Source organism: Anabas testudineus, chromosome 13, assembly GCF_900324465.2.
Source record: "Anabas testudineus chromosome 13, fAnaTes1.2, whole genome shotgun sequence".
Taxonomy (NCBI): domain Eukaryota; kingdom Metazoa; phylum Chordata; class Actinopteri; order Anabantiformes; family Anabantidae; genus Anabas; species Anabas testudineus.
In genome coordinates, this window is record NC_046622.1 from 25,171,572 (window position 1) to 25,188,935 (window position 17,364).

Genomic DNA, 17,364 nt, shown 5'->3' on the forward strand with positions numbered 1-17,364 from the left:
CTGATTTGGTGAAAGTCATGACACCAAGAAAAGCAAAAGCAAAAAGCAAAAAAAAAAAAAAAAAAAAAAAAAATATATATATATATATATATATATAGTCCCGATGGAGGAAACGTTGTTATTTCCTCTGGCCTTCAGAAACAGTGTCAAAAAGGTTAAGTGTCAATATGGCAAAGCCTTGAGAGGCAAAGAGGTCTGAGGAGCTTCTGAATGAATACAAGGGACACATCTAGTGCCTTAAACATAGTCTGAATGCCGCTCAGTCTTCCTACAGTGCCAGGTCAGCGCACAACCAACCCTTGGCCCCTTTCTTCTCTCTCTGTAAAGCTATTGAAGTCTTTGACATTAGCTAATGATGTTTTTCATGTATGGGACATATTATTGGTGATTCAAAAGGGTTGTTTTCGACCCCACTGGTGAGTGTTGGGGGTTTGGTTGTAATGCCGGGCCATGACAGGAGCCAGGAGAGGTGACAGGGCGCCCCAGGTGCCCAAAGAAATAGGAGAAAATGAGGAGCAGGTCAGCAGTCTTTTTTTTTTTTTTTAAATGCAAGGTGGGGGTGGGATGCAATACGCAAAATAAAACAATTGAAACACCCAAACACAACACTGAAAACAATGTTTTTGAGCATAATTTGTATGCCTTGTACGGTATTCCCACAAAAAACATCAGATAATCTTATGGAAAAATAAATAAATAAATATGAAAAGACCAAAAAATAATGATTCAATGCCGGTGCCCTAACCCTGTCAATATCCATGTACCTGTTCTCAACCCCAGCCCTGAACACCATTAAACCCCACAACTCTCTGTAACCAAATCTCTCACCAGTAAAGTCTACTCTCTCAAAAAGCTACCACACTGTGCCCTCATTCATTTCCGAGGGCGGGTGGGACAGATGGTTGTTATATCCGCTGCCATTAAGAGACAGTGAGGTAAAGGGAGGACTAGGGCCAAACACCTCAGATGAGATGCTGTGCAGTGGCCCTGGGATTCCGGGTTCTGGGCTGGGAGAGTCCCCTGGGTGGTGGGACATTATATCAGAGAAGCGCTGCACGTCACTGGATGGGTGGTGGCCTGGTAGGGGGTGGTCCATACCTCCAAGAGGTGTCCCTGTAGGGCCTGAGGAGGGTACAAAGGGCAGATCGACCGGGGTTTGGGCCTGCGATGATGGTGGCCCCTGGGGGAAGAAATCATAGTTCCCTCCTGGGCCGTAGTACTCACTTTGATAATCTGCACATACAAGAGAAGAAGAAAAAAGAATCAACTCTGAGAACAATGGGTGTGCAGAAATAATTCCAGAGATGTTGAGGAATTCATTGAATATACATAGCTTGATTTGTATTAGAGAGGGAGAGAGACCCTTGCCGTGCTACATTAGTCACAGAGCACGTTACACTTAAATCAAAACTGCAATTGGGTGGGGAGAACAACGTGGCCACAAAATTAATTAAAATGGAGGCCATTTCATCAGTGATTCCACCTACTGAGACCAAATCTTTTTCAATTCAGCAGAATATTATTTGACTTTTTGCTTCAGCAGAAAGGACAAAGGCCTGTGAACAAATGAAATTCTCATGATCAGATCTTTCAAAGCATTTAAAGGAAGAGTGTGGTATCAACATGTAAACTAACTTCACTCACTGTTCACCGATTTCCAAAAGGCTATGGGCTTGGTGACCCAAAGAAAAAAAAATTACTTTTGAATTTGCATAGGAACCAGCTGAGTATCCAAACTTGCCCCAATCACTACAGCTTGTGTGTGCTTCTTTAAATGTTATTTTAATCTTGTCTACTAAATTATTGTCCTTTTTGTGAAAAAGAGCTCAGGAAGCTGGACCTTTAGAGGCCTAATATGGTAACTATTTCCTTGATTTGGTAGCACCTGAATAAAACAGCTTTATTCCGCATTTGGGCCTCAGTTAATGATGTACATGGATAGAAATAATAATAATAAATAAAATCGTAGTTTCAATGCAGAAAGGGAAAATAATGACAGGTTAATATGATAATAGAAGATAGAATGATGATAGAAAATGAAACGTGTATAATTTTATACACAAAGGTAGCTACGTATCAAGGGAAGCGCTACTTTCCTTGTTTTTTTTAAACTGTATTTATTTTATGTGTTTGAGGGAGAGCACAATAAGCTAAATTATATCTATACCTCCGTAGTATGAGAAGGGCCCGTTAGGGATGAGCTCCCCAGGCTCGAGCCTGTCCACCAGCGTCCTCATCCGCCTCGGACTCCGGAAAAATGCGTGCCTCCGGGCGCCCAGCGCGCTCAGCTGCTTCATGCGTCTCTCTTTGGAACGTCGATTCTGGAACCAAACCTGGGCACACACATAAAAATATATATATATATATGTTACCTAACTTTGCCCAGCAAACATGTAACAGTTTTGTGACGCATTTTTTGCACATCAATATTCTATGGACCAGAGGTGGTGGGAGTAGAGTGGGTTGCAGATGATGGAGTAGCGGTTGGGGGGCGGCCTTGCTGTGGATTATAGATTTCAGAGGTGAAGCCTGGATATATGTCCAAATAAACAAACAAACAAACAAACAAACACAAAATAAAACGTCCGCGTTGGTGATTTGGTAAATATGCAAATACAGCTCACCGTGAGAATTCCATTCAAAGGAAAGTGTAATTAGGTGTCATATTTACATTGGCACCTGCTCAGCATTGGCTTCGTATTAGAGTAAATAACCGCGCTCTCTGTGTGTTTTGCGACGTGCGTGATGAGCCGTGCGTTAAATCCGCAAGTCTCTGCGATGGAGAGGACTGCGCCCAATTATCCTTACAGGAGGGGGACTCACATCTAACCTCCCTAATGATCTTTTAACCCTCCATTTACTCCGACTGAAGGCTGCAGCTCCGGGGGCTTAAAATCTCCAATTAATACTTAACAGGAGGGTTGTTACCAGTATATTACCGGGCTCTCTGAGGTTATCATTTCATAATCTAGATACCGGCTTCCTTTAATTACGCTCCTCACTTTTCCCCCGTGCCCATACATATTATAGACTCCTACATGGCCACTCTCACTTTATGACTGTTAATCTGCTATTATAAACCTTTTACCTTTGATTTTCCCACAGTCTTTAGTAACATTACCAGGCTGCGTTCGGAAAATAGATCACATTGGTTAATAAAATAAAAACGCAGAAAAAGCTTTCCGATAATTTTCGTCCCTTTTTTTTGTCGGTGTAAATATGATATACTACACAGATGTGTAATAATATTTTCCCTGAATAATCTATACTTGATAATAATCTCCTCCAACTTCGGAGCGCCACAATTTAAATTTTGGGAAATTGTCAATGACAGTATATAAAGTATATAATGTCTCACACAAAATGCGCACACATCCAATAATAATAAACTGTTGTGAGTTGCTCCTTGTTTAACCTAACACGGGCCTGCTGTAATTCAGAGCTCTGAGGAGACAGTCTGAAGACCCTTGAAGCAGATTTGTGTCTTTCCACTTGGCTGGAAATGCTCACAGCATGGCTAAATGTGGTCGCAAAACGTGATGGCAGCGCTGTGCCAAGACTCCCAGAACTCCCAGCAGCCCGGCGCCAGTTGGCGACTTCGCCCAGTCCTGCACGCCAAGAATCAAAAATACCCATATAAATTAGCCGTTTCCAAATCAACCGCGTCCGTCGGCCAATGAATTAATGATGAATTCAATGTGACCGCTCACACTGAAGAGACGAGGTCTCTTTTAAAGAGGGGTGAAGGATGTGAGAGGGGAGGTGGAGCTTCTCTGATGGGATGAGGCCTGTCCGGTCATGGTAGTCTGGCAGCTTGGCACAGGCACTTTTTCATAAAATATAAGCTGTTACATCACACGTTTTAATGGGTGCGTAACACCCTATAAAAAAGTAAAGGTGCGAGTCCACTTCCTCAACCTGCGGGTGTCCTCTGAAATCTATTTCCATAAAATTTCTGACCATCTCAGGCACAACTAGAAGACAGTTTAGTGATTTGCTATATTGAAACCTGTTAGCACAACAGTGGTTTCTGCTCATGGACCAACGTTTGAGAAATGCTCCCCTCCCCCTGCGCTGAAAATTCGCGCAATTACACATCTAATAATGACCGCTTCAATTCACAGATAGGCTGTCTGGCCGCTAGCAGCTTGGCTGGTAATTGCAAATGTTCCTTTACCTGGATGACCCTCATGTTGAGGCCTGTCTCCTGGGCCAGCTGCTCCCTGATGTGTCTGGTGGGTTTGGGGGTCGCAGCGAACGCCGCCTTCAGCGTCTCCAACTGCTTTGCCTTGATGGTGGTTCGCGGGCCACGCCGCTTCCCTCCGAGGTTCTGGTCATCGTTCTCGTTATTAACCGTTTCCTTGTCGGACAGGGCGGCCATCTCCGTATCCTTTAGGACCACATCGTCCTGTAGTTGGTCTTGAGAGTCCGGTGATAAACTCGGGTCGCTGCATGCCGTTACTGCAGAAATAACGAATGAACATTAAAACAAGCGCAGACCTTCTTCAAACGAGAGAAACTACAGCAGTGGTCCATCCGGCTGGCAAGAGTGAAACAAAAACATTTCTAAAGGTATAATCTACATCTGTACTTTTTCTATTTGTAATTAAGGAGAGAAGAGCAACATTTGCTACATTTAGGAACAGAATCTGTGGGCAGCGTACTGCGTTTCTGACGCTGTCTAAGTCCTGGTCAGTGATGAAGCCTGTGCAGGGGCAAGCATCACATTCATCACTATTTATCCTGCATTGCGTTCACACAAACACGCACACACAAACACACACACACAAAGACTCTGGGTTTTCTCTGTACCTGAGAGGAGGTTGGTGTCTTTTACATTGGTGTTGTTAAGGTAGTCGTCTTTACAAACGAATTTGTTCTCGTCTATGATGTAAAGCTCCTCGCCAGTGGAGAGCTGCTTATTGCACATCATGCAGGTGAAGCAGTTGAGGTGAAACACTTTGCTCCGGGCCCTCCGGACCAGGTCGTTTGGAGAGATGCCCTGCGAACAACCGCCACACTTAGTGCCGAACCGCCTGAAGGAAGACAATGAGCTGGGGTTATTATTATCATTATTATTAATGATTCACAGAATAGTAAATAATAATACTCGGAATATTAAATCTGAATTATAACAAGACATGGAAATATTGGGAAATGGGCCGTGATTTGGAGATCAACATTTTCTCTACATTGAGTAAAGCCTGGAGTCACATGTTCAAAGGAGAAACATAAAGAACTTATACATACTTATAATAGTTAACTAGATAAAAATGTTCATCTGTTGTTTGTTATCAAATTATGAAATGTTGTGCATTTTAAAAACAAAGTTTCACTTTTGGAATCGCTTTGCAGCAGCGTTGGCGAGTTTTTGTATTATTGCTGTAATAATGAATACTACTACTACTACTACTAATATTAATAATAATATTAATAAAGTGTGTTTTATTGTGCTAAATCTACAAAAGGGCCTTTTGGATACACTACGCACTACAGTTTTTGAAACTGTAAAATGTAAAATGCATAAAGTGGATTTTACATTTCCATCTGCCTTTTTTAAATAAATGAGTTGATTCCATGTAAAACCCGCTGCAGACCCGCTGCACTTATTCGTTTTTTATTTCTTATGTTTATCTGTCCATCACCACCAAGACTTTATCGTTTGCTGTGTTTTAAACGGTGTTTAAAACACAGCTGCTTTTACAATAAGAATTTACAGCCCTGCCACCGACTTTAGCCTTAAACAATGTGTATTGAGTGGTGCGCGCGTTGCTTGTTGACTGCACGTCTGTGATTATATTGTCTGCGGACTTTATCTTTTCAACCAGTTTACTATTCAAATCCACTTATCACGTCCTCCTCAGTCGGACTGAGCAAACACACCGGGCAGCGGCTGCTCCGGCCTGGGTTTGATCCTACACGCTCCCCCGGCTGTCTGCACGCTGGAGGATGAAAACACACCCTAAGTGTGATTTCCTTGATTTCCTAACAAACTCCCCCCTCTTACACACACACCTCTGCTCTCTCTCCCTGCTGAGAGCGAGTGCACACGCGTTTAAAGCCTCAGCCTCTCTTTTGTTGTTGTTTAACTTAAGAATTCAAATGAACAAGCTTTTAATTACTCGCTCTTAATCAAAGCTTATCGCCTCCGAGTGCTCCTTCACGCCTACACGCACGGACAGGTCGCTCTGTTTATTTACTGGAAACAAAAAGAAATAAATCAGAATTCTTGGAATCCTGTGGCTTCAGTCAGCAGATGTAGCCACGTTTAAATAACTGTTCTTGTGTTTGTCTATGCTCTTTAAAATAAACAAAAACATATTTGATTATATTCTAATTGTGTGAAAAGAGTGAGAGGCAATCTAGAGTTCTGAAGATTACCTGGGATTTTTCAAGTGCTGCTCAAAGATTTAAAGTCATCTTAAAGATACATCGAAGTAATCTGCATCTGTTTCTGTAAAACGTTGCGCACAGTCACCATCTGTGTTCATATTTAAATGTCTTTATATAATTTCCTTCCTCCACCGATATCTGCATGTTTACCTGGTGCTTCCACCTCCTGACATGAAACAAAACACTATTAAGCAGAAACACTGGTGACGACCTGTTGTGTCACCTCTCCCGAGCTTACCTAAAGAAATCATTTTTGCAGTACAGTCTCCCCTCTCGAGAAAAACATTTCTCTGTCAAATTGCATTTGCACTCGCAGCACTGGACGCACTTGACGTGCCAGGCTCGGTCCAGCACGTTGAGTAGAAAGCGGTCCAGGATAGGCCTCTGGCAGCCGGCGCACTGGACCATGGCTTTGGCTGGGCTACAACACCACGAAACGAAGCACGCACACGAACAAAATCAACAGCGCAGGCCGAGCATTGACCGACTATCTGTTGTCTCCCTTCTTGATTCTCCTGGAGCTCCCGGGTCAGTCAATCAAGTGTCACCATTGATTTCTTCCTGCATGCGTAAAAAGACTCAAAACAAAATACAAAACCTACAAAACAAGCAGGTATGGCTGCGACTGCGTCCTCACTGTCTCTTGGAAAAGCCCCCGACCAAAAAATAACAAAAGAAAAAAAAAAAAAAAAAAAAAAAAAAAAAACAGTCCTGTAGTTGATCCGTAAATTCAACCAAAATGTAGATTCGAGCACAGGAAACTGTAGTTCGGCCCACACGAGAAAACCGGAGCCAGTTTGCTTGTCCCGACGCTCCTGACGTGACGCATCGGCCAAGAAAAGCGTGGTGTGCCAGTCACTAGTGGAAGGGACGTCTAATAACACGCTTTCGGGGCAGAGCTGTCACACAAGAAGACACGCACGCCTATAAATAAATCAGTGTACTTTGACATGGCAGCGTATCCACTCTTCCGAACCCGGCCAGAAACAAAACCACACACCCAAAAAGAATAAAAAAAGAGTGGTGCTCCCCTCTCGCTCTGTCAGATGATCATGGATGCTTAGCTCGTGATGGCGTTGGATGCTGGGATGCGCTGGCGACTCCTGTGATAGTCGGTGTGTATGCTGGGATGCCCTCTGTCTCCAGTATCGTGTGTATGCTGGGATGCGCTGGCTCTCCAGTACACTGTCTTCCTTCTAAAAGCTCCAGCCCAGCCTTATTCCCAGCCTCCTGACGTCAGGTCGCCGCCTGACCAATCAGCGCCTCGCCATGCCAGCAACCATCAAGCCTTCCCATCATAACCCAGCGAGGGCTCTGCCTGCTATTTATGCCGCACACTCAAGACACCAATTGTCAAGAATTTCCCTGCCAACTGTCATATGTTAGTGAATGTGTTTGGAGGAAGCAGCCGCGGTGGAGGTCGAGCAGCGCGGAGGGAGAGGCGCCAATTTTCAGCTGCTGAGCAAATTGTCTTCTGGGCATGAGGGGGACATGAAGCACGAATCGAGCAGGTAGATACAGTGGTGTCTTCAAAATAAAGAAGCTGGACGTACAGATTGCATGACGTCCACCCGTTTATTCTTGTAAAGTGACTTTGAGCCAGAATATTACGCACAGGTTTGGTGTGTTGGTTTTGTTATGGGAAAATATCCGAATGCTTTTTCACCATTAATAAACCAGCAATGTGTTAGTTACACGTGAACGCCTCACCCTCAGTGCTAAACGTTTGATTACCCAATAAGAAGCTGCCTCGATCTTATGTAGCTGATGACTGGAGATGTAATGCTGCTATTATATTTGGTTTCCCGGTGTGCTGACGTGTATTTACTCCAACTGTGTTTTCTTGCGTATTTGCAGTAGCACACTCGGGTTGTATCCTGTTTAGTGTGATGGAGAGGAAGCGTGGAAGTGAAAGACAGAAAGGCTCTAAAGTTGACAGCTCGTGCGGCTCTGCTCGTCTGAAACTCGCGGCCCAGACACCTCGGACGATTCATTAGGAGAGGTCCAATCCACTTTAAGTCTACCACCATGAGTCTAACAGGCTGCTGGATTATTAGTCATTTCCCTTCCTAGAGATCAGTCAAGTCTTTAACGCTTCTTTTCATTTCTGCTCAGTGCAAACAGTGTTTCATTTGGAGGAGATGCTCGCTGAACAAAGTCGCTTCGGTCCAGATTTATGTTACGTTATTCTATTTTTTGAAACGATGGTTGATGGTTGTACTATGGCATGTAAGACAATAGTTTAATAAATGTAATCACAGTAATACAATGTTGTGTTTGTCTTTGTTCGAAAAAGTGAGATCTGTATTTACTTCTCAGTTTAGAAGCTGCGCTCTCTGCACATTCTAAAGCATAAAAAGGGGCCGACATAGGGACGTTGGTTTATTCTCTATCAATGCTTTGCCTGTATCATCTTCCATATGAGCTCCTTCTCATGCAAAACGCTCGCCCGTCCCCGTCCAGCTGCCGCTTGGCGTCTGGGGATCTCCCCTTCAACAGGACACGTGTTACTGGCCTGAAGAAAAAAAGATAAGGCACACAGTCATCATCTCTTTTTTACCCCCACATCTGCTCCACCCTCTTTATTTTTTCATGTTCTTTTCCCCCCACTTTCATGTTTGTCTGTTTGTGGAAGGTGCGTCTGAGCGCATTTTGCAGAGCATCTGCTGATGTCTCCGTCACAGATACACATAGACAGAGGGGTCACTGAGACCTCGGTGGGTCATAATTCTGCACAGAGCGGTAGTCAGCAAGTACAAATAAAAATTAACCCCGAAATCCTGCAGTGTGCAGGCCTCACACACACTACCGCTACACAAACTTGTAAATGCAGCATGTTAACAACAAAAGTTGTTATTTCCATGTGTTGAAGATGCCTTGATAGTCTGTCAGTAGGGATAATCTCTGCCTCATTTAGAATAAGCCAGAGAGAGAGAAAGCCAGGCGCACGGAGACAGATTAATCCATGAATAGAAGGAAATCAAAATATAGGCTATGGGCTTAAAAATATCTCAACTCCCCTCCAAGCAAAACACACTATTAAATGCAAAAATGATTTAACCTTACCACTGTAATCCCTCACCAGCAATACATTTTATTCTCATTCATATTTGCATTCTGATGCAGACAGAAGTCGTAAATTGGAATTCGTGGCGCAACATCTGTGCTTAAATTGAAGTCAATAAAAACTGTTTTTCTTTCTTTTGTTCTTCTTTAATCTCAGAATGATTTGAGGCAGGAGGCCTTTTCAGCAGGCCTCTTTAGAAAATAAAAATCAAAGTAGGCTTCTAGTAGCTGAAAATGAAAATCTAAATATCCGAATGAACCTGAAATCGACCTGTAGGGGTGCACATTAACAGTAACTTTGATTTTATTCACATTCTAAATTTATTTATGTCTTTTACTTTCTCAAACGTCGAACTTATATTCTTGTATCACGGCTACTGTGTTGTAAAGCAGCCCAGGAGATTTGGGGTTTATGAAGTGCAGACAAGTGAACTGGTACACTGTGAGATAATTAATCTGCGATAATGAATGAGGCTGTGAAGATGCATGCAATCATTAATTCTAATCATGACACGTTTATTTGTCTCCCCTCTCTCCTCCAGGCTCAGTTTAGAGACACAAAGTCACCACAACAGTGTATGAAGGGGCGCGACAGAGGAACGAGAAGGATTTTAGAATAATGAGTAAAAACGGACTGGAGCAGATGATTAAATGAGTTTCCAATGTGACAAAGATAACCTTAAAGCACCGTCTTCTTCTACTTGCACTGTCCCGGGGTGGCCAGGCTGCGTGACCTTACAGCCGGGCCAGTGAGGGCGGCCAGGCTGCCGGGGGAGGCGCACAAAAACTGTGACTCCGGTAATACGGAGAGAAATATCACCTCCGACTGCAGCTTTGATCTACTGAGTGCAGCGGGGTGGAGAAGGAAGAGGGCGTAGGGATGGTGGGGGTACCGGTCCGCTGCTTCGCTGCAAGATTGCAAGATTTTATTTTTTTAAACAAAGGAATTTTGCGAACAAGCTCTGGCATTTATAGTTCACAATACGGCGCATTGATCAGTCTGGCTTATTAATGGGGTTTAGGAATAAACAGCCCATTTCTGTGCAACTGGCTCAGTTAATGTAATTTGTATAATTTTTCATCTCTATTCCTGCCAGGAAATAAAACTTGACCACAAGAAATATGGAAAATATTTGGGCAAAATGTGGACATTTTAGAGAAGAGGACAATAAAAACCAGTGAGATGTAAGACAGAAATGACGTGTTTGTGCGAAAAGCAGTGTGACGTGATGTATTTTAGGTTCATGAAAAGATGGATTTTTAAAAACAAAAAACCTAGAAAGGGCGTTTGTCGTCACGCGCTGCCCTCAAATAACACTTCATCACTTCAAGTCAGCTCTATGCAAAGTGCACGTACATTTGACACAAATGTGACCCCCATATTCAGAAACTAAGTGAGTGGGCAGATGACAAGATGTTTGAGGGGTCGAGGAGGAGGAGGAAGGTGGGGTGCACTTCCTTGTCCATGCCTTGCTTAGTCTGTCAATCAATTCTTTACTGCGTTATCACGCACTCCCAAGACCGAAATCCAACCCCCTATCCCCACCCTGCTTCCTCACACCCTGCATACACGCATCCTTCCATCCCAGCGCGTGGGGCTAACGCAGCAGAAAAGGCCTGACAGACCTGGGGAAATTTTGTTTTAGTCTGTAATGTTGTAACCCGCATGATTTGGATGAAACCATGCAAAATCCCAACACCCCCACACATCCCCTCCCAGCAACACATACGCACACCCTTCATCCCTCACCCCCCATATGCCCATGTGAACTCGACGTGGATTATTGAGCCGACAGCAACTCTACGCAAACATTTTCCAGACTTTTCCACTCGGACCCAGGCCTGTGCTCAGAGAAATCCAATGGGATTTATAGATCATCTCCCTACAGCTGTCCCTTCTCAGTCAGTTAACCCCCGACTTCACACACACATGCACACACACACACACACACACACACACACACACACACACACAATATAGTACGCGATATTCGGGTGCTCCAAAACCCCCCCACTTTACTGTGTGCGTGGTTTCTCAAGGCGAACATAGGAGTCAGTAGTTTACTGGGAATTCGTGGTAGAGAGCAGTGACCCAGCGCCATCATCGACACATCACCGTCACTATACCACCAAAGTCCCACTCACTCCTCCAGTGGACGAACTCAGTCCGTGTCTACATGACACGATTATTTTTACTGATTTATTATTAGGCTACGTTCTTAATTTCAATTTCGTGTCGCAATTACGGTTTCAAAGGCAACAAAATCATTCCAGTGTTCCAGCCAACTTTATTCCACTGGCAAAATGTTTGATAATGAAGATAAAACATGTTCTTGATTATTGGTGAATTGCATATGATATAGTTCTATATAGGAATATAGCTGAATTTAATATTTTTAAATGTTTTTTTTTATTTGGAGTCCCTTACATTAGGCTAACGCCTGACTTGAAAACTCGTTTTGAAATATCTGTAAATATGTATAAGTAAAAGAGAGCAATTACTAGGCAAGTCTATAAATAAATTATAATTTAATTCACACAAATTGTTTTTGGTATTGCAGAATCTGTGCATGCATATTGTACATTCATCTCCTCCAAATGAAAACCACACAAATCCCATTCATTCAAGCCCAGAGCACAGGTGAGAAGATTTTCAGTTAAATCACAAAAACTGCATCAGTTCCGTCGTCAGCACTGACTGAGCCGCACATAGATCCGCACTGTACCCAAACTGAAAATCTGCCTGTTCTCATTTGAAAACGCTGCAGACAGACTCGCGGAGAAATGAGTGAGCACACAGGAGCTGGGAAGCAGCCTCCAAAGCACTTTCCGTAGTTTAGATTAATGGTACTCTGCGATTGTTCTGCAGTCGGGGTGAAAGGGCTAGGATCACTAATGATTATAATATAATGTGTGGCGATAACCACTCCCTTTGAGATATTATCGCCCGTTGGCCAATGCTCAGGGGACGGGCTGCATGGCTGCAGAGCGGGAGATAGCTGCTGCTGCTTCTGCTGCTGCAGCCACGGCAGCGGATTTCTGCGCTCTGAAATAATAATAATAATAAAAAAAAGCCCGGAAGCATGGAAAGAGGGAGAGCTGGCCGCTGCTGATACCTGCATTAAAATTTAGAGCAGAGCGACTCGTGGATGCTGCTTCCCATTTGCTGATCTTTTAAATCATGAGAATAGCAGCGCGTGTTTAGTCTACCTGAAATTTTAAAATCAGTCAAAAGAAAAATCAATTCTCTCTCTTAAGAAAAAAAAAGGATATAATTTTATCAACCTACTGCCTTTTGGAACAGGAATAAATTCAGACCAGAAAGAAAGTAATCTTTATGATTTTTGAGTCTAGTAGGCTAAATGTTGTAAATAATAAATTAAAAGTATAATGTGACAAAATAAAAGCAGATACATTAAATACAACAGAATATTGGGATAATGTCTAAAATGTGATTTAATGCTGCTGTACTTTCACATTGTGCGAGTCACCAAACCTTTCTTGTGAAAAACTGAGTGGCCTCATATGATTTACGGTGTTTATGAGTGATATTATTTGAGACTTAGCAATTAGAAAATATCACTGTATTTCAAAATAAAGGATTAAAGCTACAACAGCATTCTGACAAAAGTTATTGTTGGAGCGATTACCGCCGCGTTAATAGGCTCTATTTTCTATAAACTAATGTATGAGGCTCACCCTGAGGGAGCTAGAACTGAATTTTCTGTGGCCTAAATATATCATTTAGTCTTTATAAGGAAAGCACCTGCAAATGTATCTTCAAGATGCAGCTGTATAATAAGGCACCACCAAGGAAAAAACAGTGCTCTCCATTCAAATCAGCCCTCTAAATTCTACATTTTGAGAAATTATAGATGATGAAAGTTTCTCATCTATCATTAAAAGAAAGTATCAAGACGCATCTGATTATTCTCTAATGTGAATGTACAACTTTTCTAAAGCCGATTAAGCTGGAAATCCCTGTATAATTATCGACAATCACTGATCAATAGCATACAGCGCTGTCCTCAAACACGGCTGGAAGAGACGGGGGCTGGGAGAGACCGGGAGAGGGGGGTAGGGGCGGGGGGGTTGGGGGGGGGGGGGTGGAGGAAGAAGAGGTGGAGTGAGTGATGTTGCTGTGTCGGACGCACCGCAGCCAGTCCCGCACTATCCATCTTCATTGGAGCTTTTGTGTGCGCAAAAAGCAAAGGCGCGCATAAGGTAAAGCACGCATCAAAGCCGCAGCTTTATTTTTATATCCAATAGATCAGCAGCCAGACAAAGCTTTATTTTCGCCAGGAGAGAGATATTTTACCTCAGCCTTACGGTTTTATGTTGGAGAGGTGTCAGCCGGGGGAAATAGATGGCTAATGCATAGGCAAAGCGCTGCTCGCCTCTGCATGCTGCACGTCAGAGCGGGACTACAGGGAAGAGCAGCGGGGATTTAAGGCCCCTGGGGGGGCAACACGGGGGGCCATGCGCTGCAGGAAATAGAAGCACCGAGTACAGACTCATACTGTAACTCACAACAGTTGAAAACAGAAGCACAGCTAAAGAAACACAACTCAGACCAATACACGAATTGGCCTTTTGATGAGAAGTTCTTTCTGTTTCCCTAATCATTACCCCCTAGCCATCCACCCAACCTGTCACTCCTATTACACTTATTTCATTCATTCATTTATGACCTCAAATAAATGTGAAATAAGTAAAAAAGTACAGTACACAAAAACAAAAAATGAAATGAATTAGATCTGAAAAGAAAATCAGCTGTATTGTATTTTCAGTAGCCATCAACCAAAGATGATCATTTGTAGAAAACCCAGGGAACCTCTACTAAGTGGAAGGAGACAGTAACACTATTAAACATAAAAGTGCACACACCTCTGTGTAAGACTAATAAGTTTGAGGTGGTTTAAAATCCAGGGCAAGTCTCAGTCATTCCAGGCCCCTATTAAGTGCACCTCAACTAGCCACTTACCTCCTGCCAATGACCTCTCTTACTGAGTCATACTTAAAGGTAAAAATAGTGGCGTCTGAAAGTTACACCAGACAAACAGCAACATGGTTGCCTCTGGACAACTCACTAAAAAGCAGTTAAATGGATTATTTAGCAGTAAAAAACTGTGCACAAGAATAAACCATATTTACAAAGAATTTATTAGTGTTTCTGTAACAGTTAGTCCTTGTTGAACTCACTCAGATTCGTGTTTTCAACTCTGATCGAGCACTGGAAAAAAAGCCAGTAAGTGGTGCCTGAGTTACAAACTGCTTTTGAGGTCAAGAATGAGCTTCCATGTGTTGATTAACATGGTAAGATTTGATGAAATAAATACACATGGCAAATGTGTATGTATTTATAAAACACTATTTTTTTACTTTTGCAAAATTTTCCATCAAGAGCACTTTTATATTAAATGTAATAAGTAGCAAGTGCTGTTACAAAGTATAAGCAGTTTCACACAAACAATTCACACATCTCCATTCAGGACTGTTAGCTAGCTGTTAAAATCAGATGTACTGCACACTCCTGGACATGAACGCATATGCTAAATGCTACAAAGAGTTAACAAGATTTACAATGCTGCTCAAGACACAGCACTTTCCTGTCATACTTCCCCCATGCTAAATAGAAATCTTAAGAAGTAATTGGAATTTACTGCATACCTGAATAACTGCATATAAATAAGCACACATTTCATCGGGGTTCACTGACACTGTTTGGTCGCATAAAGATCTGTTGCATACATTATAATACACAGCAAATAATCTTATTTTGCTGGAGCCTTTGCTACATACTTGGGATTCCATCCAAATTACTGAGGATTCAAACAAGCATTTTCAATTTATTAAATCTATATGGGCAACATTTCATTTTAATGGGACAATTTATTTCTGGGAAGGGATTATCAAGGATAGGGTGAAACCATGGCAGCGTGTAAATCTGACAGTGTTCCTGTCATTTATAAGCAGTCAGCCTTCGTTTTGCTCAGGACGGAGGAGCCAGTTTCAGGTACCTTAGAACCTTTTCCTCTCTCGTTGACTTTGGCCATGTCTCCCAGACAAATTCCTCAATTCTCAACACCTTTCTGAGCCTGCATGTGCTTACTGAATTTGGTGGAAGAGAACACAAATCCTCCAGATGGGATTGGCAGTCATGCCCCAGGTCTCTCGGCCTGACACGCTTGGGATGCAAAGTGGCCGTTGACGGCGTGACCCCCCAATCGAGAGGGCTCAGCGGATTTGGAGATAATGACGTTGCTGCTTCTATTAAGATTCACATTAACCATTTCACCACATGACCTCATTTTCCTTTTGTCCTAGCCACCCTGTCAAAAGTCTTGCAGTGCCTGTGGTAATATGTGGTAATATTTAGAGCTGACCAAATAACCTGCATGCACTAACAGCATTCCTGACAAAAGTGAGGCTGTCTATATGCACAGAACACACAGTAGAAATTCATCCCACTTGTTGAAAGACAATACTCTTAACAATTATGGAACAGACTATTTGACTGCAAATACATCCCCCATGCCTGGATCTGACATTTCCTGTATTGGAACTTACACTTACTCTCAAAGATATGACTTTTCTTTTTTGCTGACTGAAAGACTCTCTCTCTCTCTCTCTCTCTCTCTCTCTCTCTCTCTCACACACACACACACACACACACACACACACACACACACACACACAGACACACCATCCCTTAGTTTCCTCCCCTGCTGGCTCTGGAGGCAGTGACTGTGGGAGGGAGGCCAAATTGTTTGTCTCTCCCGGTGTCAAGGCTCTGCAGCAGGGATGAGAGCATGAGAACAACTGCTCCCTGTCTGGCTTCTGGCTGATGGCTCCATCAGGATCAAGCAACAGGGAGTCCAATGTTAGAAGAGGTTTTGTGTGTGTGAGCATGCGTACAGTATATTAAATTACATTACACATATTAGATATGGTAATCTTTCAGGAGGGTTGTTAGAAAGCAGAGTGCAAAAACACTACATTACACAGGAGTTAGCATTAAAAATGGAAACAACATAAAAAAAAAAATATGCTACAGATATCAAAAATGTCAACCATCTGTCAACCAACCAAAATGATGAAGAGTTACTTTGTGTCCTTTCTGCTACCAGCAGTTAAAATTGGTAACAACAGCAACAATAATAATAAGCAATAGGTATAATTCTTAACAATAGCAAAAATAATTATGGTTTACCAACTGATCCACATTATTATTTAAATGTTTTGAGCCCCAAAATTTAAATAATCTTTCTTCAGTCTTTCAAGAGTGAACCGTTTGTTTAGTTATAAAATAAAAAAAGCATTTCCCTTCTCAAATTCCTCCCCAAATTAATAACAGTGCTAAACACAGAGTCAGGGTGTTGTTAGACTAACTTAGCAGTAGAGATCCACTTTCACTAATTTTGAAACTTGCTTCCTGGTTTGTTTTTGGGGAGTATGCGTGTGTTAGTATCTAAATGTTCATCTGCCCTCCCTATCTGTTTCAAGTTTTAAAAAACCTCCAGATATGTATATATATATATATATATATATATATATATATATATATATATATATATATATATAGAGAGAGAGAGAGAGAGAGAGAGAGAGAGAGAGAGAGAGGATGTGTAGAGAGGATGATTAGAACCATAAGAAGGCAAGTCAAAAAACAAGCTAGGCAGATAGTAGCAGCTAAACCAGCTGCCAAGCACTTCAGCTACAGCATAGGTTGCCAGATAGGTTCTGAAGTTTTGACTAATCCCAGCCACCTCAGTCTGAGAATACATATTTAGCAAGCTGCTCACAAGAAATTGCTCCAGAATAAAACTCTATGTAAAACTACATGCTACGTGCACTTTTAAAATGTTTGTCATGTTTAACGTGTTCTGTAGTTCTTTGGGGTGT

General features: G+C 42.4%; 1 protein-coding gene across 1 annotated transcript; it reads right to left on the reverse strand.

Moving 5' to 3' along the window:
• Window positions 1-853: 853 nt before the first annotated feature.
• Window positions 854-6,929, reverse strand: lhx1a (LIM homeobox 1a). The gene is made up of 5 exons (XM_026378178.1): window positions 6,632-6,929; window positions 4,813-5,036; window positions 4,178-4,461; window positions 2,168-2,333; window positions 854-1,233 (listed from the first exon to the last, which is right to left on the reverse strand). Exons 1-5 carry the CDS (start codon window positions 6,799-6,801, stop codon window positions 854-856), a joined length of 1,224 nt encoding a protein of 407 aa, XP_026233963.1. The 5' UTR covers window positions 6,802-6,929.
• Window positions 6,930-17,364: the final 10,435 nt, after the last annotated feature.